General features: G+C 42.5%; 1 protein-coding gene and 1 long non-coding RNA gene across 9 annotated transcripts in view; one reads left to right on the plus strand and one right to left on the minus strand.

The window, feature by feature from the left end:
* LOC122821441 (protein TANC2-like) overlaps positions 1-24,647 on the plus strand; it is a 68,864-nt gene that overhangs the window by 14,591 nt on the left and 29,626 nt on the right. For 2 of the 8 annotated variants that reach the window (XM_044099367.1, XM_044099374.1), the window contains exons 4-14: positions 107-246; positions 5,026-5,100; positions 5,399-5,446; positions 5,523-5,691; positions 6,507-6,827; positions 9,178-9,303; positions 9,381-9,647; positions 13,211-13,347; positions 15,324-15,555; positions 21,116-21,288; positions 22,501-22,581. In XM_044099367.1, coding sequence (XP_043955302.1) covers positions 107-246; positions 5,026-5,100; positions 5,399-5,446; positions 5,523-5,691; positions 6,507-6,827; positions 9,178-9,303; positions 9,381-9,647; positions 13,211-13,347; positions 15,324-15,555; positions 21,116-21,288; positions 22,501-22,581 — 1,769 coding nt within the window. Of the gene's footprint in view, positions 1-106; positions 247-484; positions 751-3,901; positions 4,237-5,025; positions 5,101-5,398; positions 5,447-5,522; positions 5,692-6,506; positions 6,828-9,177; positions 9,304-9,380; positions 9,648-13,210; positions 13,348-15,323; positions 15,556-21,115; positions 21,289-22,500; positions 22,582-24,647 lie in introns of those variants that run through there. The other 6 variants (XM_044099372.1, XM_044099368.1, XM_044099371.1 and 3 more) reach the window with 6 other exon arrangements.
* Positions 10,205-12,512, minus strand: LOC122821444. The gene is made up of 2 exons (XR_006369021.1): positions 11,377-12,512; positions 10,205-11,286 (listed from the first exon to the last, which is right to left on the minus strand). It is a non-coding gene; the product is annotated as an uncharacterized LOC122821444 (long non-coding RNA).

The following is a 24,647-nucleotide window of genomic DNA, read 5'->3' on the forward strand; positions in this document are numbered from 1 at the left end:
CTCTGCACATGTCTGTGGGTAAGAGAGAATTTTTGACAGCAGAGATCACATAATTATTTTTAAATTTTTGTTCAAATTCCCTCCTCTGCTCTCTGTTGCTCCTCAGATGAGGCAGAGGAGTTGGGACCACCACCTTCTGTAGACGAAGCAGCTGATGCTCTGAGGACCCGGCTGGGCTTTCTCCTTGGAGAGAAGGTCACAGTTGGAGAGTCAGATTTACCTTATCACAGCCCAAATGATGGACAGGTATGTATCTAAGACCAAACTTTCTCTTTCACATATTGTCATGATATTGGTATCTTCCATCCATCCATCCATCCATCCATCCATCCATCCATCCATCCATCCATCCATCCATCCATCCATCCATCCATCCATCCATCCATCCATCCATCCATCCATCCATCCATCCATCCATCCATCCATCCATTCATCCATCCACCCATTTTCTTCCGCTTTTTCCGGGGTCGGGTCACGGGGGTAGCAGCTTAAGAAGGGAGGCCCAGACTTCCCTCTGCCCAGCCACTTCTTCCAGCTCTTCCGAGGGAATCCCAAGGCCAGCCGAGAAACATACTCACTCCAGTGTGTCCTGGGTCTTCCGAGGTATTAGTTTGACCCATATGCAGTTATGTTCACAGAAAATGAAAAAATAATTAAAGATTTATTTAAAACAGAAATGAAATGTGCAAAGATGATGTCTGGCTGAAGGTCAGGTCCAAGACCTTAGGAGGATTGGGGCACTGAGGACAGGTGAGTGCACAAATGAGGTTTAACAGCAAAAATACAGATGATACTTACTTGTGTGAAAGACGGTAGCCATCAGGAAGAGGTGAGTGAGATATGTATATGAGTCTGATGGAGGTTCCAGAAGAGATCCAGGCTGATAAAGGGTTCATAGAAGGTTTGTTTGCCAGGAACATGATGGGGGCAGAACTGGTTCAAACAAAACACCAGTGAAGCTGGATGAGGGGAGATTGAGGCTGCAGGTCAGAATAGAAGAGATCCAAGGAATAACTGAAGGTTTGCAGGTTGCTGACAGAGCTGGTGAATTATCTGAAAGGAGATCAGATCATTCAAGATTATGTCCAGGAAGCCTTGAAAAGGGAAACACAGAGGAGATAAGTATGAAGAATAACACAAACAAGAGAAACATTGGAGGAATGAGGAGGTAGGAATTACCATACTGGCTAATGTTCTAGTTTTGAAGGACTGGAAGTAGACTTCTCTTAAGCTCCACTGATGAAGGTGGACGATTTTTAGGTGTGCGAAACCTCACTTACAGCAGCCAGCCATGCTCCTTAGCCCCTTCTGATGGAGAACTCAAAGAACTGACAGGTGTATGAACACAGATCCCAACATCACCCTTCTCCCTCAATGGCACTCCTCCTGGCTGTGAAGGAAGAAAGGAGAGATAATCAGAGATGAGTAAGGGGTCACAAAAAAGAACGGTGGACCCACTGATGTTCCTCAGAACCATAGCCCTCCCAGTCAAGTAAGCACTGCCAGTCATGACCCTGCCGACAGGAGTCTATGAGCCCTTGGACCATTTTGGTTTTATCTGGGAGACGTCTCTCAGACATTTTCTGATCAAACCTGTCAGGGTTGAACACAGACTGGAAAAGAGACAGACATGAACAGCTGTGAGACAGATGACAGATTCGATGACATGAGGGTCAGTGTAGCGTAGAACAAGTTTCTTGGAGACACACTTGAAGGGAATGTCACAAGAGGAGAGCCAAACATTGTGTCCAGGTGAGTACTGGGTGCGTTTACACGCAGCAAAGCAGTGGTTTTGTTCAGTTGAATGTTGGAGGGCGGAAACAGCGTTGGACCAAATGTGCTTGCCACGGCAGATGTGATGATAGACCGAGGTGGGGGAAGTGTCTCTTTAATTTGCTGGGAAGAGAGAATGTCGGTAACCGAGGGAAATCTCAAAAGGGGAGAGACCTGTGGCTGCAGAGATATGTGGCCATATTCATCATATGGAAGGAACTTACTCCAGTCTGAGGGGTTTGTGGAGGTGAAACATCTCAGAGTGGATTGGAGTTCTTGGTTTACAAATTGTGTATGACCGTTGAACTGTGGATGGTAACCTGAGGTGAGAAACTTTGTCACTGAGAGCAAGGCAGCTGAGAAATTAACTGGGGTTCATGGTCAGACAGAACTTTTGTTTTGTTGCCATGTCTCCAGCAGTTCCATGGAGACATGGCATCCCTCACAACTCCCTGCTTAGCAGGGCCACAAGAGATGAAAGCCATAATGTGAGAATAAAGTCATAATGTTTTGACTCTATTCTAGAAATATCATCAATTTATTCTCAAAATATTTCAGCTTTATTCTCATAATGTTATATCCTTTTTTTCTTGAAATATTCTGACTCTTTTCTAGTATTATTGCAACTGTATTTTCATATAAGTTTATTCTTGTAATATTATCTTTTTTTTTCTATTTTCACCTCACAACTTAGCAGGGAGTTGTGAGGTGTGACAGTCTGACTGAAGTTTTCTTAAGTAAATATAATGTGATATGCTTTGGAAAATATGCTAATTATGGTTAGCGTGGTGGTCATACCCTTATATGGCACCAGTCAAGTGACAAAATTTAGGGTAATATGAGATTGAGGACATAGGAATTGAAGTCCAGTGGGAGGACAATGCAAGGGTTTATTATGAGTGCAGACCTGACAGATGAGTATGTACTCTTTGATGTCCTTATGCATGGAAGGCCACCTGAAATGGTGAGAAATGAGGGAAGTAGTTCTACTGGTGCCAGGGTGAGCAAAAATCTTGGAATACATCCAATGAGTGAGGCGGGAATGGATTGGAGGTAGGGATGAAAGTTCAGTTTGGTAGGACATTACTAAGGTCTGGTTCATTTTGGAGTGCTTGATTTACCATGTCCACAATCATCATCATCATCATTATTTGAGCTTGGGGAAAGGCGCTCAAGCACTTGAGTCTTTCCCAACACTGGGGTCAGTATTGATGAGACTGAAGGTTTATGAAATTCATATTTCTTGGCTCTGACATATAGATGGTTCCGAAGAAGGTGTTGGAGGACCAGGCAGATATGTCTTTCGAGGTATTCAGGGTTCTGGGAGTAGATGAGGATGTCATCAAGATAGACAAAAAATAGATGTTCAGAAAGTCACAAAGGAGATCAGCGACGAGGGCTTGAAAGACAGCAGGGACAATGCAGAGATCAAAAGGTACAACCAAGTTTTCAAAATAACCGATAAGAGTTTTGAAAACTGTTTTCCATTCATCTCCCTGGCAGACAAGATTGTAGGTATTGCAGAGGTCTAGTTTAAAAAACATGGTAGCTTCTTGTACTGGTTCGAATAATGAGGAAATGAGAAGAAAAGGGTTTTTATTTTTACTGATTTGATTTAAACCTTTGTAGTCTATGCAGGGTTGGAGGGAGCTGTCGTCCTTGCTAACAAAGAAAAAGCCTGCCCCTACTAATCATACATCCAATGATTAGTGATTCCTTTCTCCATGGCTTCTCCCATCCCAAACATATGTTTGGGATGGGAGATGTTGAAGAGACTGAGTCCCCAGGAGTAGATCCAAGACGCAGTCATATGGGTGATGAGATGATAATGACGAGGCTTTATGCTTTATCTTTGCTGAAAACTTGCTTTAGGTCATGGTATTTGGATGATGTTGTGGTGTATAGCCAGTTCTAGGAGGAGCATTTGATACACCTACAGGAGGTTCTACACCAGGGGTCTCAAACCCCAGTCCTCGAGGGCCGCAGTCCTGCAACTTTTAGATGTGCCTCTGCTGCACCACACCTGACTAGAATAATTAAGGCTCTGGAGAACTGATCTACACAAGGTGGAAGTAATTAAGCCATTTCATTCCAGTGTTTTGTACCTGTGGCACATCTAAAAACTGCAGGACTGCAGCCCTCAAGGACTGGAGTTTGAGACCCCTGTTCTACACCAAATCAAACTGGCTGGACTGACTGTTAACCCCAAGAAGTGTACTGTAGCCCATAGAGAAGTGGAGTACTCTGGTTCTGTCATTGGTTTTGGAAAGATAAAGCCTCAAATGGGAAAGGTGGAAACAATCCTTTCCTTATCAGTTCCAACTACAAAGAAAAAGGTCAGAGGAGTTCTGGGTATGGTGGGCCTGTACTGGAAATTCATACCTTCTTTTGCAGAGCGATCAGCTGTACTGAACCACCTAACAAAGGATGCGGCCCCCAACAATGTGTGCTGGACAGAAGAATGTAAGCATTCAAAAACCTTAATTAAGCAGTATGTACTCATCCTGTTTTACACACCCTAGACTTCAGTAAGCCATTTATCTTGCAAACACATGCTTTATGAGTGGGTCTTAGAGTAGTCATTCAACAAGAGGTTGATGGTGAAAGGCCTGTGGTGTTTCTGAGTTGGAAGCTGCTCGACACAGAAACAAGATATTCAGCCATGTGTTCAGTTAAGACAAATGAGGGATGCTAACACTTGCATCACTGGATGTTACTTGTCACTGCAGGCCTTTGACTTCACAGTCCAGTACAAGCCAGGGAAGTCCAATATGGTTGCTGATTGTTTATCTAGATATTTGTCCTAGCCAGGACAAATATCTAGAATAGCAGAAGACTGAGGTACTGTGGTCTTAAGAGAGGAGGGAGGAAATGTAATGGACAGATCTTCATTACTGGAACTATTTTTACTTAAGTCACTGTGTATCACTTTTTGCACTTTACTAAAATTAGCACTTTATTTAGCACTGCACCTTATGCATAGATTTGCGCCACAATAATAATTTGCACACAAGAAGTTTTAACTGTATTTATTGAGTATTTGTGGTGATTAGTATGTAGCCTTTTGTTCTGTGCTGTGAACAGATGCTCCTCATTGAGAAGTGAGGTGGTTGCCTGTGAAGGGAGGATAATTGTTACTCAGAGCAAGGAGTTACTGATTTGTAAAATTTGAGCAAATGTTTGTGCATAATATGTAAAGTGTGGAGGTGCTAGGATGGAGTGGCTCACTTGTCTCTTCTGTGTCCTCTCCAGGGTGTTTGGACAAATACTTCCCTGGGGTCCAGACACCATTTAAAGGTTCCAGGAGAGGCCATGGAAAAGTGGGAGGTGGGGAATTGTTTGTGGGTTTTGTTATGGTGTACGGCTAAAACATAAAATATTTATAAAAAGTAAATAGAAATGTGCTTGAATTTGGTAAAAGGTATTTTATATATTTACATAATTGGAAATTGGTAAATTGAGATCCCCTGTGATTTAAAAGTGGTTTGATCCTTCACAGCTGGGACTATTTAAGGCTGCAATTGCACCTGTGTTTTTTTTGTTCCTGATGTTGTGCTCTGAAAGAATAAACCATTGCTGTCTCCACCTTATTCTGCCTCAACTTTCATCTCCACTATAAATCCAGCTGCAAAAGGTCACCTGTTACATGGACAAAGATCCCAACATATATGTGGTATAAGACTTCACAGTATAAAAGCAATTGTTGTGAAATAATACACATATTGGTCAGTGTCTTTCCTTCCCCACAGAGGATGTCTCCTTCCTCCAGTCTGGCAAGCAGCAACTCCTCCCCCTGCACCACTCCACATCCTCACACTGGGATGGGGGGTAACAATAGCGGCAAACATGCCTCCTTGTACCATGCCTCTGTCACCTCCCCCTCTTCCACACTGGAAAGCAGAGACAGTGGAATCATAGGTGAGACATAAAAGAATGACTCCTGGAGCATCACCCTTAGCAGATGAAGCACTCATTTTGAAAATTTCTGTAGTCTGCGAATTGTAGTCTGCACAATCTCCATTTATGTATAAAATAGGAGTTGGAAGCCAGTTTAGACAGAGTGTGGTCCATTCTTAAATGTTTCATATTAGAGCATGTTCCATTCTTTAATGCTAACTTAAAGCAGTAAAACTAGTGTTTCTTAGCTTCTACAGCTCTTTGATAGGCCAGCAGAAGCACTGGTCATAATGGCATAAACAAAATAACACTTAATTAAAACCTTTTTATATTACTAACAAGCATGCTCTGTCAGGACAAATGAACCATCATCCCCCAATTAAATAGATCAAAAATAAACTGTTTTTATTTTATACATGTCAGTGACATGCAGTTTCACATAATTGTCTATCCATCTATTGGCTTTACCCACGTAAAGTTGCCATTAGGCAATAGCCTAGGTACATCCTAGACAGGTTGCCTAGCCAGGTTGCTCAACACAGAGACACACAGGACAACAAAGATGTGCATTAAGGCCTAAGGAGTATTTAGAATTTAGACACAGTGGGAGTAAGGTAGAGAACCCATGACCTCATTCAGTCAACTAAACTAGTATGTATGTAACTTTTTGATATAATTGTGAAGTTTTCTCACTTCTCAATTATATGAAGTGTCACATAAAATCCCTATAAAAGACATTAAAATTTGTGACATAATAAGAAAAGTTTATGAAAACTTTTGCAAGACTTTGTGCTAAATGAATTACTGTTTTAATGTTTTTCCGTATGTTTTTCCAGCCATGCTGACCAGCTATTCTGTTGACTCTGCTGTAGAGCGGGAGGACAGCACCAAGTGTTCTAGTGACAGTTACAACAGCAGCAGCCTCAACATCTGGCAGCAGGAAGGCCAGCCAGTGGTGGTGTCCACTTTGTTCTCGAACATGAGATCCACAAGTCGCACCAACGGCAGCTCGGTGTACAGGATAGAAGACAGCCTGTACGCCTCTACCTACAGCCTGAACAAGCTCCACCCACATCGAGGATCCAGCTGTTCACCCTCCTCTGAATCCACTCACTCCATAGCCCTCAACCTCGTTCCACGCCCCAATTCAGTCGCTGGTAAGATGATAGTGTGTTCCAGTGTGTTCATGCACACATGCATATGCATCTCCCTCCCTCCCTCACACACACACACACACACACACACAGGAAGGAACTTCATCACTTTTTCTCAGAGTCAGCAGTCAGGAAAGCATTACAAACATAGTTACTAGTTGCTTTCAAAACAAGATTCCTTTTGTTAGATATACTCCTCAGAGCTGTGAAGCAAAGAGGATCATTATGTGTCAGTTTTAAAGCATGAACCTAAAATCAGAAGGCTCATATCTGAGTGACATTGTTTGTACAGCACAGTCACAACACATTCTCCCTCTTGTCTTTCCCTTTAGAGCAAAGGAAGGAAATGACATTTGTACCGTTTCTGATGCCTGCAGGTGACAAGGCACAGCCAGTCTGAGAGCTGGCTGTGCCTTGAAACCACAACAGAAATATCTGGTTTCTGTTTCCAGATACTATTACTTATTGCATTTTCTGAAATCTGAACATCCACATTTCTAATAATAATGTAAGTTTTTCCTTGATGTACAAAGTTACATGCAAAAGTATTTATATCCCTTAATCTATACAGCCACAAACTTCAATGTACTCTATTAAGTTACTGTATGGTAGACCATCACAAAGAGCAGAGTAAATATAAAGTGTAGGGGAAAAGATATGTTGTTTTTTAAATGATTTAAGATTATTATTTCTGCCCCCTTCACTGCAGCAACCCTAAAATAAAACACAGTTCAAACAATTTTGCAGTACCCTCCCATACATGTGTGTATTTGCTGACAGGCCAGAGTTGAAAAGAATCAGTCAGAGATACAGCAAAGAGGTCCTTCTCAACTCTGGTGGAGTAGCAGAATTCCATAGCTCAGGTGGAAGGATCTGGTCACATGACAACTAGGACTATTGCTTTCAGCAAATCTGACCTTTATGTAGGAGTGACAAAAGGAAAGATATCATTTGGTGTAATCCATAAGAAGCCCTCTCTCTAGTTTATCACACACCACCCAGGGCTTTCACAAAAAATCTCTAAACAGGCAGTTTGATTGAACAAAGTTGAACTTGCATGCAAAACATAATGTGTGGTGTAAAACTAAAACTGAACTCCACCCTGAACACAGTGTTGATGTAGATGTGGGGATGCTTTTTATCATTGATGACAGACTTTAAGATGGACGGAGCAAAATACACGCCAACCCTGGAAGATCATCTGTTTGAGGCACCAGGACTATGACCATGAACTTACAGCTATAATGGAATGTATTAGATCAAAGCAGAAAAAAAATATTTCATTTCAATCCAGAGGTTGCGCTAGATTATTTTGATTTTTTTTGTCATTTTGACTGACGACATCAAACATATTCTGTCATATTCCATATTAATCCCTTAAATTTTAAATTATATTGACACACACATGCACACAAAAAGAACTTCATTCTCTTCAGGTGCATTTAATTTTTATTCTGTTTAATATTCAACAAGTTGAACCTTATTCTATCATATATTAATCAAGCTGATGAACACATCTAACTTTTTCTCCACAGTGATTAAAACTATTGACAGAACAATTAAATTAATCAGTGCCACGTGCTTAACCTGCTGGGGTTTGAACCACAGTTTCATAACTTCCTCCTGGTTCTTATTTAGAGGAGAAATCTCTGCTAAAGTTTAGATCGAACCTAAAAAAGTCCTGCACAACCCAGACCAAGCCAGATATTTTGTCTGAGCCTAATTCAACCCGATTGATTAACTTACAAGTAAGAGTGCCATGTGTGCATTTAATTATGCAGCACACTGCACTTGTTACAGTCAAATTAACTCATTACTTTCTTTTTTAACAAGGTAAACTGTCTACTCCTCCATTAAAATATTTAATGCACCACTTCCTTCAAAGTTTGGAATGTTACTTTGAACCAGATATGCTCCAGGGAATGTCATCAGATATTAGCCACTTGTTGCAAGTAGAATTAATGTTGTCTGTTCTGAGCCCTGGCAAACATTTGACTCTGATCCCTGGTGTCTCTATCTCTAGTCCCACATTTCTGACTATGCTGCTGCAAATTACCAGAGTCAGCTTCTCAGCTGGTGTGTCCCTGAGTGTGGAAAATTTGTTAGAAACACGGACAGACTGGTGATGAAGCAAGGGCTAGGTTCTGGGAGTATACTAGAAATCAGAGCACCAAAAGTCCTCATGATTTATTGTTTGCATTTGGAAACACAAAATCTTTGAAATCAAATAAGTTTTAAAATTTCTTTTTACTTGAAAAATATCCAGTGGTAGCTTTGAGAAGTTATATTTACAGAACAGAATTGCTTTTATCTGTTTCCACCTAAACAAAAATGAATTTGTTTCTTTTTCCAGCCACAAGTTCAGCCCACCTTGAAGACGTAGCCTTTCTGAATGATCAACAGAGACATTTAGCCTCAAAGATGTCCCTCAGAATGGCTGGAGAGAATTCTGGGAGTCGTAATCAGCAGGATCACGGAGGCAAAGATTATCAAATATATTTGGAAATACTGTGAAATAGCAATAATTGTACAATTTTCCTTTTTTCCGTGCTGCAGTTGATTTTACTCCAGCCCTCAACCTGAAACCACTCCATTTTGAGGTTCCCGGTCTGTTGTCTGATTGGCTGTTCATGGGCAGAGAGTGGCTCTTCCAGGAAGTTGACACCCATCTGCATGGCAATGACCCATCAACTAACAGAGGCATATTAATTACTGGCAACATGGGCTATGGAAAGACGGCTATCATTGCAAGGCTGGTGGCGCTCAGCTGTCATGGACACCACATGTGGCCGAGCACCACTGGCAAGCAGATCATACCCAAATGTAAGCATATTCAGCTATACTTAGCTTTTGATCTTCTGTTGTCAATTTATTTAAAATTTTATAAAATTGCCTTGAAGTTTGGTGTGAAATAAACTGACCACAATGAATTTAAGCACCCAGATGGAAGAGTAGGAATTATATCTACCACCACAGTAGGGACATCTATAACACATTCTTGCTGCATAGCTGTGACATCCACTTACGATAATGTTACTAAATCTTTTCACACTTTGTGTGCACATCATGAACATAATGTGTATCTTCAAGATTCATTACTGATTATGAAGGGACCACAGTCATATTCAGTCTTTGTCTTATGACTATAGTGTCACTGTAATGATATGACCATCTCATTGTTGCACCTGACATACAGCATCTTGTCTTTTGAAGCATAAATCATAGAAGAACAGAAAATATTGCATAATTGTGAAGAAAAATTATGCATGTTTTTGAACATGATGTGTCCTGCATTTTTACTCAGCCTGCATGAGTCGATTTTAAAACCACCTTTTTGATTCAAATAGATTTATAACTAATTTAACGTATGTCTGTACCAGTTTTATCATTGAACTTTTTATTAGTTTTTTCCATTTTTGCTTACATATACAATATACATGAACACTTTACAATCAACATAACATAACATAAAACTTTGGCTTGGGAGCTGTTCCTCTATTTGACCTTAGTTCCATCTAGTTTGTCTAGTTCTTTATTTCTTGTCGCTGACCTTTGTCTTGAATATTGTCTATTTCTTCCACTTCTCTTCCATTTGTGTTTGCTGAAGTCTCAAACGATGTGTCAGTTTTTCCATAATGTGGATTTCTTCTATTATTCCAGTCCATTGTTCTTGACAAGGGGGATCCGCCTTTCCCCATTTCTTCGTAATAGCTTTCTTGCTAGCTATTAACAGTATCTTAATCAGATACCTGTCTTTTGCCCTTACTTTGATATTATTAAAATTGCAATGATATAGTACCTCACTACTCATAGGGATATCATATCCCAGAACCTTCTCCACTGTTACATGAACATTTTTCCAGAATTGGACAATGACAGGACAGTTCCAGAATATGTGAGAATGATCAGCATTCATTGATCCACAGTTCCTCCAACACCCCATGTTTGTGCCCTTGTACCTATTCTGGACTTTAGGCATGATGAAAAATCATATTAGATTTTTCCATGAGAATTCCCTCCATATCCGTGAATTGGTGGATGTTTGATGTGTTTCCCACATATCCAACCAGTCTTCATCTGTAATTGTCGTGTTCAGCTCTGACTCCCACTTTTCTTTTATATATTTAGTTGAATGTTTGTTCATCATCAATTTTTGATATAGAGTAGAGATAATTTAAATTTTTGTTCCACTGGATGAATTTATCACAATTTTAATCACCCCATTCACTTCCACAGAGGGATCCCACCTGATTTCTTTCTTATAATAGTCTCTCAATTGCAGGTACCTGTAAAATTCATGTTTATCTAAATTATACTTCTCCTTCATTTTTTGAAAACTCTTCAGCTCTGTAATGGTACACTAGAGGGACCCAGAAATTCAGCCACGACACAGGAGTGAGCAGTAAATCTGATATTTATTAAAAGGCAGCTTGAACCGGGCACAGGATCGTCAGCTGCAGCACTGCGAAGGGGGGGCGAAAAGGAGAGGTTGATGACCGGAGAAATAGCAACAAAGGGATCAGTTAGCGTATGTGTGAAGGGAAACACTAACCTGGCGTTCAGTAAATGTGGGGATCGGCTGAGGAATAAGGAGTGGAGCAGATGCTGCGCTGACGCAGAGCTCGGGACGAAGTGCCTGGGGAGGGAAGCGCTGATGCAGGGCAGCGTGCCAACTTGTGGGGGAAGCAGACGAACCAAATCCAGATCCTGAATCCTAGTCAGACGGGCGGAGGTCATACACGATCGGGACAGAGAACAGAATCCGTGGGAGTGGGCGAGAGCGGAGTTACAGTAACAGGCGTGGGTCGAGATCCAGAAAGGCAATCAGTAATAGTCCGACAAGGGCGAGGCAAAAGGAACAGGTCCGAGGAACAAGGCGTGGTCGTGATTATAAGGGCGAGGTAAGAGTGCTGGAAAACTACTAGCTGAAAGCGTTCGATAATCTGGCAGCTTGGTTGTGACTGAGGGAGGTTTAAGAAGGGAGACAATTAGGGAGAAACACAAGTGCGAGGAATAACGGAAATGAGGGGCGTGACTTGGATTGGCTGAACAAGAAACACAGGGTACACTGTAAACATCACAAGCTCCCCATCTTTCAGAAGGGTATACCATCCTGTGACCCCCTTATTTATCCATTGTTTGAACCCTTTATCATACATTGCTGGTTTGAATTCATTATCATATGCTATCCAGCGGAGCACCTTCATTTCTTTCTTTATCTTGTGTTTTTTTTAATGTTTTGAACCACAATTCCAGTGTGAACACTGTAATTGGGTCCATGTATTTCTTGATTTTCTCATATCTATCTTCATCTCCAATAACACTTTGAATTGGGTATCCTCCAAATTCTTTCTCCATATCTTTCCACTTAGCTATGTATTCTGGTGTGCACCAGCATATTACATGCCTGAGTTGAGCTGCACAAAAGTACTCCCTTAGTTTTGGGAGACCCATACCTCCCTTGTCTTTCGGTAGCTGAAGAGTTTCATATTTAACTCTAGGTTTTTTTTCCGCCCCAAATGAATCTTGATATTATCTTATCCCAGGTCGCAAATTGTGTTTGAGGAACCTTGTAACCTTGTAACAGCGTCTTCACAGGTCTGTCCAACAAATCAATCAAACAGCTGCAGTTGATCCAAAATGCTGCTGCTCGTGTTCTCACTAAAACCAGGAAGATAGAGCACATAACACCAGTTTTAAAGTCCCTCCACTGGCTCCCTGTAGCTCAAAGAATAGACTTTAAAATACTGTTGTTAGTTTATAAATCACTGAATGGTTTAGCACCACAATACATTAAAGATCTGCTGTTGTATCAACCTTCCAGACCTCTCAGGTCTTCTGGTTCTGGTTCTGTTCTGCATCCCCAGAACCAGAACCAAACGAGGAGAAGCAGCATTTAGCATCTATGCACCGAAAATCTGGAACAAACTTCCAGAAAACTGTAAAACAGCTGAAATACTGACTTCATTTAAAACTCAACTAAAAACCCACTTGTTTAGAGTTGTATTTGAAACGTAATCAATTGTAAATTTATTGACGGAATCTGACTTGATGTTATGTTTTTAATGTTGATTCTATGTTGCATTGTGTTTTTGTGTTTGATTTGATGTAAAACACTTTGAAATGCCTTGCTGCTGAAATGTGCTATACAAATAAAGTTTGATTTGATTTGTAATTGCCACAGTGTTCCTTATCTTTTCCTTGTTTTGAGATGACTGAGATGTCTGTACCAGTTTTACCTATCTAGAGACTGAAAAATTTTTCTTACTTTAAAAAATATCTAAGGCTTTGTCAGTATGAATGGAGAGTGTTTATAAAATCCATCAGATATGAAGAGCAATAAACCAGAGACAAAACTTAATCCAACATTTTTATTGGCATTACAGATGGAGAATCGGTTTCTCTCTCAACTGATTCTTGTGGAAGAGGAGGAGGGGCAGGAGAAGAAAATGGAGGAGAAAGCTCTCCAGGAACTCCAGAGGACCAAAGACAACAGGAGGCATTGTGGAGACTAGCTGGACAGGTTGTATTTCCTCTTCTGTGTCAAACTGTACTTGAAGTTAATAATTTACATTAGTAAATTAGTAACTGTTTTGCTATTTGTTTTCTACTTTAACACCCGCAACAAAGTAAAACGTACATACTCAAAGCACTTGAATCTATGTGCTATTTCAATCTAAAGGCGCTAATATACAAAGAAGGGTTACATTGCATATCCAAGCAAACAAAACATGCCTCTGCAAAATGTTCATGTGCTATTAAGCACTATCTTTCTTCTCATCAGTTTCGACCAGTTTCTCTGTCCTTTCTGGAGAAGCTTCATGTTTCACAGTGAGAATAGTGTTTCAGGGTGATTTTCCTGAATAGTTGAGCGCATTACATACCGTTTTCCTGTCTACACATTTTTCTAACCGAGCTGTGGTTCTGTGCAGTTCCTCCAGAAATGCCATGGGCCTCTTCCCTGTTTTTCTTCTCTCGTTTAAGATGTTGCGGCCTCAAAGAACAGTTATATTTCTACTGAGATTCTTTTTACTAATTAGTCCAGGAGCTAATTAGTAACTATGGCAATTGACCACAAACCAAGTTTTCTTGTCCAAAATCAGTGCACCTTACAAATGCACTTCTGAAAGAATACTAAAATTCTATAAACACACTCATGCATATTGTGTAAAGCTTTCAAAACTCACTTTCACCTCCTATGGCTGCAGCAGGTAAGCAAACTTTATATTAAGCAATGTGCACTAAGAATGGCATGATACTAGGACGCAATAGTGCACACATAAACACGTCAGCACTGTAAGCCATGTCTCACCAACTTCCTGTCAATGGGCACAATGCCATATTGATTAGGCGACAAGAGTCAGATGTGGACCTTTCAAAGTAAAACACTGAACTTCCTATTTCCGCAGCATGGCTTCAATGATGTCAGGATTTGACCACTGAGCCCTTCAATCCCTGAAGGTTTGGTGTCTCAGTGAGTTATTGTGTGTGATATTTTTGTATTTTATGGCAAGATGTCAAACCTTGATGTCAGGCCACGCCCCTTAAGCATGAATGATCAAAGTCACGAGAAGGAGTTCAACCAACTGTAATTGCTGTAAATGGCCAGAATTGGGTCAAAATTGAAATTTCAATCTAAGATGGCCAGCTTTCTGTTTGGTGTAAAACATTGGTTCAAAACCAACCATTCTGAGTGTAAGGTGCTGTGAGCAATCCAGATCAAAAACTTTGGACGTGCATAACCAGCCGCTCACCCTCTTGCCAAGTTCAACTCATCACCTATAAACCTAGTTTGAGAGAGAGTTGTCAGTAGCAGAGCAGCTCCCACATCAAAACAGAAGAGGCTCATGATGGGGGTGTTATTTAGATAGGCTGATAAAATGATTGGCCTTATCTGTGAACACGTCACATACTCTGATGTATTCACAGTATGACTTCATGTGAGCTTCTTGGGGGGAAGTGGTCTTGTTGGAAACACTGTAGTCTGTCACCGAAGGAGCTCTCCAGTTCAGCAACAACTTCATGCATGGGGTGGGAGATAGTGATGTTGTTTAAGCCACTCCTTCTGTCTCCAATTACTTTCCCTGGTAAGCAGGCATCCTGGCACAGAACTGGCCCTACTAGCAAGCTTATCCAACTGCAGCTTATCTCAGCTGGAGATAAGCTGCAGATCCAACAGACTCCAGCATAGATGATAGTTGAAGCTAAAGTTCATGTGTGAAAACAAACAAATGAATACATTTGACAATGTAGTAAATACTAAAGTTTGTGACTATAAGTTAAGAAAATGTGGAACAGATTAAGCAGAGTGAATAAGAATGATTTATTATTGCATTATTACACAATGATTTCAGTGTGTACTGAGCCCACCAGTACATGTTGCTCAATATGTACATTTTAAATATACAATTGGATGACAATAAAGTTTGTCTTGGTCTTTTCTGTCGCATTTCCAAGAAAAGACAGTCAAACTTATGTGTATGCTGATCTGTTTTGCAGGTAGTGTCCTATCACTTCTGTCAAGCTGATAACTGTTACACCTGCCTTGTTCCTGAGTTCGTCCACAACATGGCTGCCATGCTGATCGCTGCTCCTCAACTGACCGCCTATCGAAAACTGTTGCAGCACTCACCACAGTTGCAGGGCATCCTCAGTCTGCGATCCTGCATTCAGGATCCGAGCTTAGCCCTTCAGAAAGGAATACTAGACCCCCTGGATGCACTCCACAGAGGTAAAACACTATACAATGTTTGAAAAGTCTGAACTAGTTATTATTGGTTCAGACCTGATAGACTGAACCAATCTGAACTGTTAAAGTAACTCAAGGAGTTGCATTTGCTCATTATTTGCTAAAGTTATAAGGGGGAACCATATATTTCAGCTGCCTGTGTCATGTTGGTTTTAAGTTTCTTGACCCACATGAAGGTTCACACATCAGACCAAGAGTTCTTGTTTCGGAAGTTTATTACAATTAGTCTTGGTCGGGTTTATTCCAGATCGCTCTCTGGAGTCGTGAGCGGCTCGCCAGCTTAACAGGTTTCCCTGGCGGAGGGGGGCGCAGAGGAAGAGGAGAGGATTCAGGTAGGTGCCAAGTCCCCAGGCTGGAAGCGGGGATCAATCCATGATTCGAGCCTTGGCTTGACGGGCTCCGGCCTGGATCCAAACCGACAATCGGGGTCTGTGGATAGCAGAAGACAAAATAACTTGAAGGTTTCGTAAAACAACTGTGACAAGATCTTCAGGTTGCCTCTGACCAACAAGTGGGGACCATCGAGCGATGACTGACAGCTCCAGCGCTTCTTAAGAGGTCATCAGCTGATTGGTGGAATCTGCTTCAGGTGCGCCAGCCAGTCAGAACTCTTCCATGAAGATCGTCTATGGGAAGAGTTCTCACATCCAAGATTAACCTGTGGCTTTGGAGGCATAAAATCCCCTCAGAACCGACTAGTCCAGAATAAATGACCTGGGGATCCAGGAGCGCTCTTCAGGGCCGTAACCTTCCCAATCTACTAGATATTGAAAACCCCTGCCTCTTTGACGGACATCAAGTATCCTATTAATAGTGTAGGCCGAATCCCCATCAATGTGAGGGGCGGGAGGGGTGGAATCGACCGGCGGGCAAAGTGGGCTATATCTCACAGGTTTAAGCAGTGAAACATGAAACACAGGATGGACCCTGAGAGAATGTGGGAACTTGAGTCTGACTGCGGTGGGGTTTATAATAGCCTGGACTTCAAAAGGACCTTAATACTTGGGAGCGCTATGTCTTTCGCTGTTAGCCAAACTTTCTGACCCGGACTATAAACAGGAGCCAGTCTTCTTTTTCTATCAGCAAAGCGGCGGTTCTGAGCCGCGGTGTGGTGCAAAGCTGCAGTAGCGTCTTTCTAAATACGCTGACACTTACGAATGTGGTGTTGAACTGAAGTAACGGTATTCCGAGGTTTCGTCTGAGGGTAGGAGAGAAAACTGATAATCTAGAGAACACTGAAATGGAGAAAGACCAGAAGCAGCAGAAATGTGACAGCTATGGGCATACTCAACCCAGGGCAGATTAGAGGACTACAATGAGGGGTTGGAGGAGCACAGGCAGCAAAGCGTAGATTCCATCTCCTGATTCATGCGCTCCGTTTGCCCATTGGTCTGCGGGTGAAAACCAGAAGATAAAGACACCTTGGCGCGCCACAAAAATCTTTCCACATCCTGGATATGAACTAGGGCCCCCTGTCAGACAGGATATCAGTGGTAATCCCATGGAGTCTGAAAACATGTTTAATGAGCAAAAGGGCGGTTTCTGTAGCAGTAGGTAATTTCCTAAGGGGCACAAGGTGACAGGCCTTGGAAAAACGATCAATAAGTATGACCGTGAACCCTTTAGGAGGCAGGCCGGTAACAAAAACGAGCGCAATGTGGGACCAAGGACGTCCAGCAACTGGTAAGAGCTGCAAAAGACCACTGGGAGGTTGATGGTGAGACTTGTTTTTAGCACAGGTAGGACAGGCTGAAACATACATTCCCTCACGTCCTTATGAACGGATGGCCACCAGAAGGAGTGTCTGATTTATGCTGGTGCCAGGATGGCCAGAAAAACGAGAAACATGGGCCCAATGTATTAAACGGGAGCAAACAGAAAGAGGAAAATAGGTTCAGTCCAGGGGACTGATACCTGGAACAGGATTGGACTGCTGAGCTCTGATGACCTGATCAGAGATGTTCCAGGAGACTGCCCCCATGATACATGAAGTGGAACTATGGTGTCAATGACAGGACTCTCCTCATCAGAGGAGAATTGCCGAGAAAGAGCGTCTGGTTTAACATTCATTGATCCAGGTCTGTAACAAATGAGAAAATTGAACCGAGAGAAAAAAAAAGAGACCATCTCCACTGTCGGGGATTCAACCGTTTGGCTGTCTGCAGATAGAACAGATTTTTGTGATCTGTACACACCACAATCGGAAGCTCAGCTCCCTCCAACCAGTGGCGCCACTCTTCAAAAGCCAGTTTAATAGCCAGCAACTTACGATCCCCTACGTCACAGGTGTCAAACTCCAGTCCTCAAGGGCCGCTGTCCTGCAGTATTTAGATGTGCCACAGGTACAAAACACTGGAATGAAATTGCTTAATTACCTCCTCCTTGTGTAGATCAGTTCTCCAGAGCCTTAATGACCTAATTATTCTATTCAGGTGTGGTGCAGCAGAGACACATCTAAAAGTTGCAGGACAGTGGCTCTTGAGTACTGGACTTTGACACCCCTGCCCTACGTCATAGTTCCTCTCTGAAGGCGACAGGCAGCGAGAAAATAATGCACATGGATGCAGTTTGTGATCAGTGGCCGAGATTTGAGATAAAACCGCCCCCACCTCGGACTCGGAGGCATCCACCTCCAACGTGAATTGCTGATTGGGGTCTGGCTGAATAAAGACCGGGGCATTAGCACATTTCTTCTAAGGAGAAATGTGCAGAACCTGCGTGGCAGGTTCTGCTCCTTGACTCCACTCTGCCCTCAATTAAGGGGAAGATTATGTAGCCTCAGCCAGGGGAAACCCAGGACCAAAGGGGTCTGTGGAGAGGGGAACACGTAAAAAGTCAAAAACTTATGATGATTGCCTGAAACCAGGAGTTCAATGAGCTTAGTCTGCCGAGAAATGACAGGCAGGGCTCCTCCGTCCAAAGCAGAAACTTGGACCGGAGCGGGGAGAAAAGTTGTAGGTATATTTAGTATCTTAACCAGTTCTTCATCAATCAGGTTCTGCTCACATCCCAAATCAATTAGAGCTGAGATATTAACTGACCTTTGATTGCTGAAAAGGGAAGCAGAGAGAGAAAGTCGGGAGATCGAACTGGAACAGCCACCCACCAGGACTCCCGTTATCACTGGTGGGCTCTCCCTTTTAGCCGAGCGGGGCAGGCGGCGACGAAATGGCCAGTGAGGCCACAATAGAAGCAGGCCCGAGCTTCTAACCTTCGTTCTCTCTCTGTGGGGGAAATCCTGGTGCGACCAATCTGCATGGGCTCCTCGGGAGGGAGCGCGTTCGTGGTGGTTACCATGGCAACATCAGGTGCAAAACTGTCAGGAAAAAGCACAGGTTTAAATCCCTTCTTCTCTCGGGACCTCCCTCTTAGTCTATTATCAATCTTGATAGCCAGAGATATTAAGTCCTCCAAACTGGCGAGTTCGTCCCTGCAAACCAGTTCATCTTTAAAGGACTCATTAAGAGCCTGGATAAAAGCTCCTTTAAGCGCTTCGTCATTCCACCCAGATGTGGCGGCAAGAGTGCGAAAGTCTATTGCGAATTCAGCTACGGAACGGGACCCGTGCTTTATGTTCCAAAGCTGATGTGATATCTCTGAGCTGGACTAAATTTAGCTTCTGCCCATCTAAGGGCTTTCCTTCAATAACCCGATCATATGCGCTATTTTGGTGGAGTCATCTGGAAATGAGTCTGGCACGGAATACAGTTGAACATTGCAAAATGAACCCTCCACATTTTTCAATTTCTCCCGAATAATGTTCGGGTGTCGGCGGCAAAATTTCCCATCCTCGGAACGACCTGACCAAAACAGATGGCATCGAATTCTCCATCCCAGCTGACGAGGCAGGGGCCGCCGCTCCGGCTGTGTTTTGAGGCTGAGGGTTATGTTCCAGCCTGTTTCACAGTTCTGAGACTAGGACATCAATTGATTCATCAGCTGACCCTGGAAACTCTGCTGATCCAATAGGAGATCTGCTGAACTTAAAACGGGTGAGGACCTGCTGGGTCAACATGGCTCGATGGTTCTGTCATGTTGGTTTTAAGTTTCTTGACCCACATGAAGGTTCACACATCAGACCAAGAGTTCTTGTTTCGGAAGTTTATTACAATCAGTCTTGGTCGGGTTTATTCCAGATCGCTCTCTGGAGTCGTGAGCGGCTCGCCGGCTTAACAGGTTTCCCTGGCGGAGGGGGGCGCAGAGGAAGAGGAGAGGATTCAGGTAGGTGCCAAGTCCCCAGGCTGGAAGCGGGGATCAATCCATGATTCGAGCCTTGGCTTGACGGGCTCCGGCCTGGATCCATATCGACAATCGGGGTCTGTGGATAGCAGAAGACAAAATAACTTGAAGGTTTTGTAAAACAACTGTGACAAGATCTTCAGGTTGCCTCTGACCAACAAGTGGGGACCATCGAGCGATGACTGACAGCTCCAGCGCTTCTTAAGAGGTCATCAGCTGATTGGTGGAATCTGCTTCAGGTGCGCCAGCCAGTTAGAACTCTTCCATGAAGATCGTCTATGGGAAGAGTTCTCACATCAAAACTGAATCCTAACAGCCTGTAATAATCTGTTCCCCCTCTATAACATAGGAACAAATTATTTTGCCAGCAAGTTTTATCTGTGCTTATTCCTCTCATCATCAACAATAAAACATGTGATTTTGGAAATTGTTATTCATTATTTGCCAAAGGTAGGGGGGGGGGGGACCAGTCTCTGACTGTTCAAGAGATGAATAAACACAGTTAAAGACCTGCTGGTAAATTAATTTGTTCCCATGTTATAGAGGGGGAACAGATTATTTCAGGCAGCTAAAATACTGCCTTTATATTTGCAGTCAACAAATTAAGAGCAAATGTTTTCAAACTTAAAGAATTTATTGTTGTTGATGAGAGGAATAAGCACAGTTGCAAAGTTTGTGAAAAAATCACTAGAAATTTCTTCTATCCATTTTACATCAGAAGGCGATTTTCCAGAAAGCCTACACTCTCATCTTTTCAGGAAGTCTAATCTTTGTGCTCTGCTATCAGCCAGCTTCCCTCCTCGTATATTAGCAATAAAAAATTATAAATACACACAATGTGTTGGAAAACTGTGTTTGGTGACTTACTTTTTTTTGTCAGATTGAGTGACGAAAGTAGGAAAAAGATAGATTCTCTTTGGATTAAAGACAACACAAAACAGTGTAAGAAGACCTCCACACAAGACCTTGATTATTTATTTATTTTACAATTTGTTAACAGCCGATTAAACTGAAAATTACAACCTTGACATGATTATATGAGTTTTTTTATTGAGAAATCGATCAAAAGCGCCGTGAAAATGAACAGATCCGGCTCTCTGGCTGCAGTGCGTGCTGCATTTGCCTCAGTGTTACCTGATAAAGGCAAAAGTAACTCAAAATAATTTTTGGGTATAGCATTGAGTTTTACTGCCTCTGCCATTATAACACTGTTTGTCGGGGTTTGCTCTGCTTCCACATGGGGGCGAGCTGGCCTTATGTCAGTTATGCTTGCGGTTTTAGTTTGTTGTTTTTTACCTTTCAGAGCGAAAGCTTCAGATTGATGTGGAGAGTCTCATTGTACTGATTGATGGGCTAAACGAGGCTGAGTTCCACCGGCCTGATTACGGAGATACACTGACTTCATTTCTTTCTCGAAACATTCAAAAATTTCCTTCGTGGTTGAAGGTAATTTCTACTGTCAGGACCAGCCAGCAGGTACGTATGCTCACAAAAAGTATTATACAAATATATTTCAAATAGCAACGATTTAATACATTTTTAGAGCTATGAAGTTTCTCAATGTGTATACACTGTTTCATAAAATCATGCTGCACAATACCTGAAGCTCCATTTGAATCTTTTCTGAAGTTACAAATCAAAAAATATCTTAACTGCAGTCATAATAAATAAACAGTTCTTGCTGTTATTCTAGTGCTTTACATGTCAGCTAACTGGTCTTCTCTAGGTTTGGGGGAAGTACTTTTTTTATTTCACCTGCACAGTGGTGTAGTTGGTAGAGCTGTTGCCTTGCAGCAGGTTCGATTCCCGGCCCAGGGTCTTTCTGAATGGAGTTTGCATGTTCTCCCTGTGCATGGTGGGTTCTCTCAGGTTCTCCGGCTTCCTCCTACAGTCCAAAAACATGACTGTCAGGTTAATTGGTCTCTCCAAATTCTCCCTGTGTGTGCGTGGTTGTGTGTCCTGTATGTCTCTGTGTTGCCCTGCGGCAGACTGGTGACCTGTCCAGGGTGACCCCCGCCTCTTGCCTGAAACATTCGCTGGAGATAGGCACCAGCGAACGTCACCCTTCCTGACCCCACTAGGGACAAGGGTGTAAAGAAAATGGATGGATGTATCACCAAAAGCATATAAACTTAAATGTAGAATTATTTTCCGAGAATCGGTGGGTAATTTAAATGAGCTCTTCTGTTTGCGTTCTCAGAGATTCTGTCTTTCAGTCATCCCTCTTAATTCTGAAGTAATTAAGAGGAAATTTGTAATTTGTGTTTAATTAAGAGCAATTAACCAAAAATACCAGATAGAGAAAAATGTGCATTTAATTAATTGTATTCAGTTATCTATTTTAAATTTTTGCAGTCATCTTAAATAATTTTTGTGCTTACTTTTTTTATATAACTTGTGTAGTAGGTATAGATATATGCTTTTTCCTTCATTGCATTCTTTGTCATTTTTGAAGTGCTAAGATTAAAAGAAATGGACCTGTTATATAAAAAATCCTAAATTTATTCATGTTTGAGTTTATGCATCTGCTTTATAATGTATAGAAACTCAGTAATCTTATATAACTTGTTTTAAATAGAATCAGAAGCAACATTTACCACCTGCTAAGAGTCTTGCGTTAAAACCCTAAATTTTATTGCAAATAAAATACTGAATTAACATTTTTCTGAACTAATTTTAATTATTCAGGACATTGCCCAATGTCTGCCTTTTCACCAAATCTCACTGGATGGAAAGGAGGAAAACAACGCTATAGACCAGGACCTGGAGGTAACCTGAACACCTCCTTTTCAAGTTGTTTCACTTTGATTTGTTCATGTTTTGCAGTGAAAAGGTATTTCCCTCCTTATAGATTGCCTCTGTTTTTGCATTTTTTGGTCACATTGAGTTGTTTTAGATCATTTAGCAGTTTTTGATATTACACAAAGATTACTTGAGTAAATTCATATGCAGTTTCCAAATTTAGATTTCACATATTGTGGAACAAAATCTGTACAAAAAATATATTTCTCCCATTGTTAAGAAATAATTTTTGTTTAATTTTGATCGCCACATCCCTGCCTAAATAGGGCTGTAGACTAAATCATTGACTAGTGATCTGACTCCATTAAAACTTTTAATCGAGGGAATTGTGTGGTGTGTAATTGATTAATCACAATTATTAAATTTATGGAAGGACAGTGTGGTTTTTGTCCTGGTCGTGGAACACTGGACCAGCTCTACACCCTCAGCAGGGTCCTGGAGGGTGCATGGGAGTTCGCCCAACCAGTTTGCATGTATTTTGTGTTCTTGGAGAAGGAGTTTGACCGTGTCCCTCGGGGAGCCCTGTGGGGGGTTCTCTGGGAATATGGGGTAGGAGGCCCTTTGAAATGGACTGTTAGGTCCATAGGTTATTCTAATGGTCTGCATTGCCGGCAGTAAGTCGGGCTCATTTCCGATGAGAGTTGTGTCATGGAAGAAATTATTTTAACAAGATTCTGGATGAGAAGAAATAAGAAATTTATTAAAACCTTGAAAAGTTAGAACAGAAATACAGAGTCAAAGGAGTCTGTCAAGTCTGCTCTGACCAAGAGTGGATCTGGCTTCCTTATGTAGGTTCTGGTCAGAGAAGAGAGACTTGATTGGACAATAGGTGAGAATCCCTGATTGTGATGTACCAACAATTCTGTGGAAGCTAACACAGATGGTCTGGCCATTTGTCGATTGTTAAGGAAAGGAGGTGGTTCTCTGATGCTAGAAAAGGCAGATAAGTTCTACGTTGGGGAAGTAACACTTTGTCTCCAGGATCAAGGAGCTCCTGCTGTTATGTTTCTATAGGAGAGCAGATGGACCAATCTCATGATGAGATCAATCAAAAGCACAAGAGGGACGAGAGGCACATGATAAAATTTTTCATTACAGTTGGACTCGGTTAAGGCTGCCCTTTGTCACCAATTCTGTTCATTGCTTTTATGGTTTGCCTACCGCCGAAACCGCTCCACTGAGGACGCCGTCTCCTCCGTCCTACACCTGAGCCTGGCTCACCTGGAGGAGAAGAACACTCATGTGCGGATGTTGTTCCTGGACTTCAGCTCAGCGTTCAACACAATCATCCCACAACATCTGGCAGGAAAACTGGGACACCTGGGCTTCAGCACCCCCTTGCGAAACTGGCTACTAGACTTCCTCACCGACAGACCTCAGTCAGTCCGGATCGGACAACACACCTCCAATGTCATCACCCTCAGCACAGGCTCCCCTCAGGGCTGCGTCCTGAGCCCTCTGCTGTTCACTCTGATGACGCACGACTGCGCCCCCAGGTTCGCCACCAATCACATCGTGAAGTTCGCGGACGACACAACGGTGGTGGGCCTCATCAGAGATGACAACGACCTGGACTACAGAGAGGAGGTGGAGCAGCTGGTGGACTGGTGCAGAGACAACAGCCTGATCCTGAATGTTGACAAAACGAAGGAGATGATTGTCGACTTCAGGAAGAACCGGCCCAGCCACGCTCCACTGCTCATCAACAGCTCGGCTGTGGAGGTGGTCAGCAGCACCAAATTCCTGGGGGTGCACATCACAAATGACCTCACCTGGACTGTGAACACCACGACTCTGGTCAAGAGGGCACAGAAACGTTTGTATTTCCTGCGGAGGATGAGGAGAGCTCACCTGCCCCCGCCCATCCTCAAGACGTTCTACAGAAGCACCATAGAGAGCATTCTGACCAGCTGCCTCTCTGTGTGGTGTGGAGGCTGCAGCGCCTCCGACTGGAAGAACGTGAGGAGAGTGGTGCGAACAGCAGAGAGGATCATCGGGGCCTCCCTTCCCTCCATTCAGGAAATTTCATCTCA

This window comes from Gambusia affinis, linkage group LG19 (genome assembly GCF_019740435.1).
Source record: "Gambusia affinis linkage group LG19, SWU_Gaff_1.0, whole genome shotgun sequence".
Taxonomy (NCBI): domain Eukaryota; kingdom Metazoa; phylum Chordata; class Actinopteri; order Cyprinodontiformes; family Poeciliidae; genus Gambusia; species Gambusia affinis.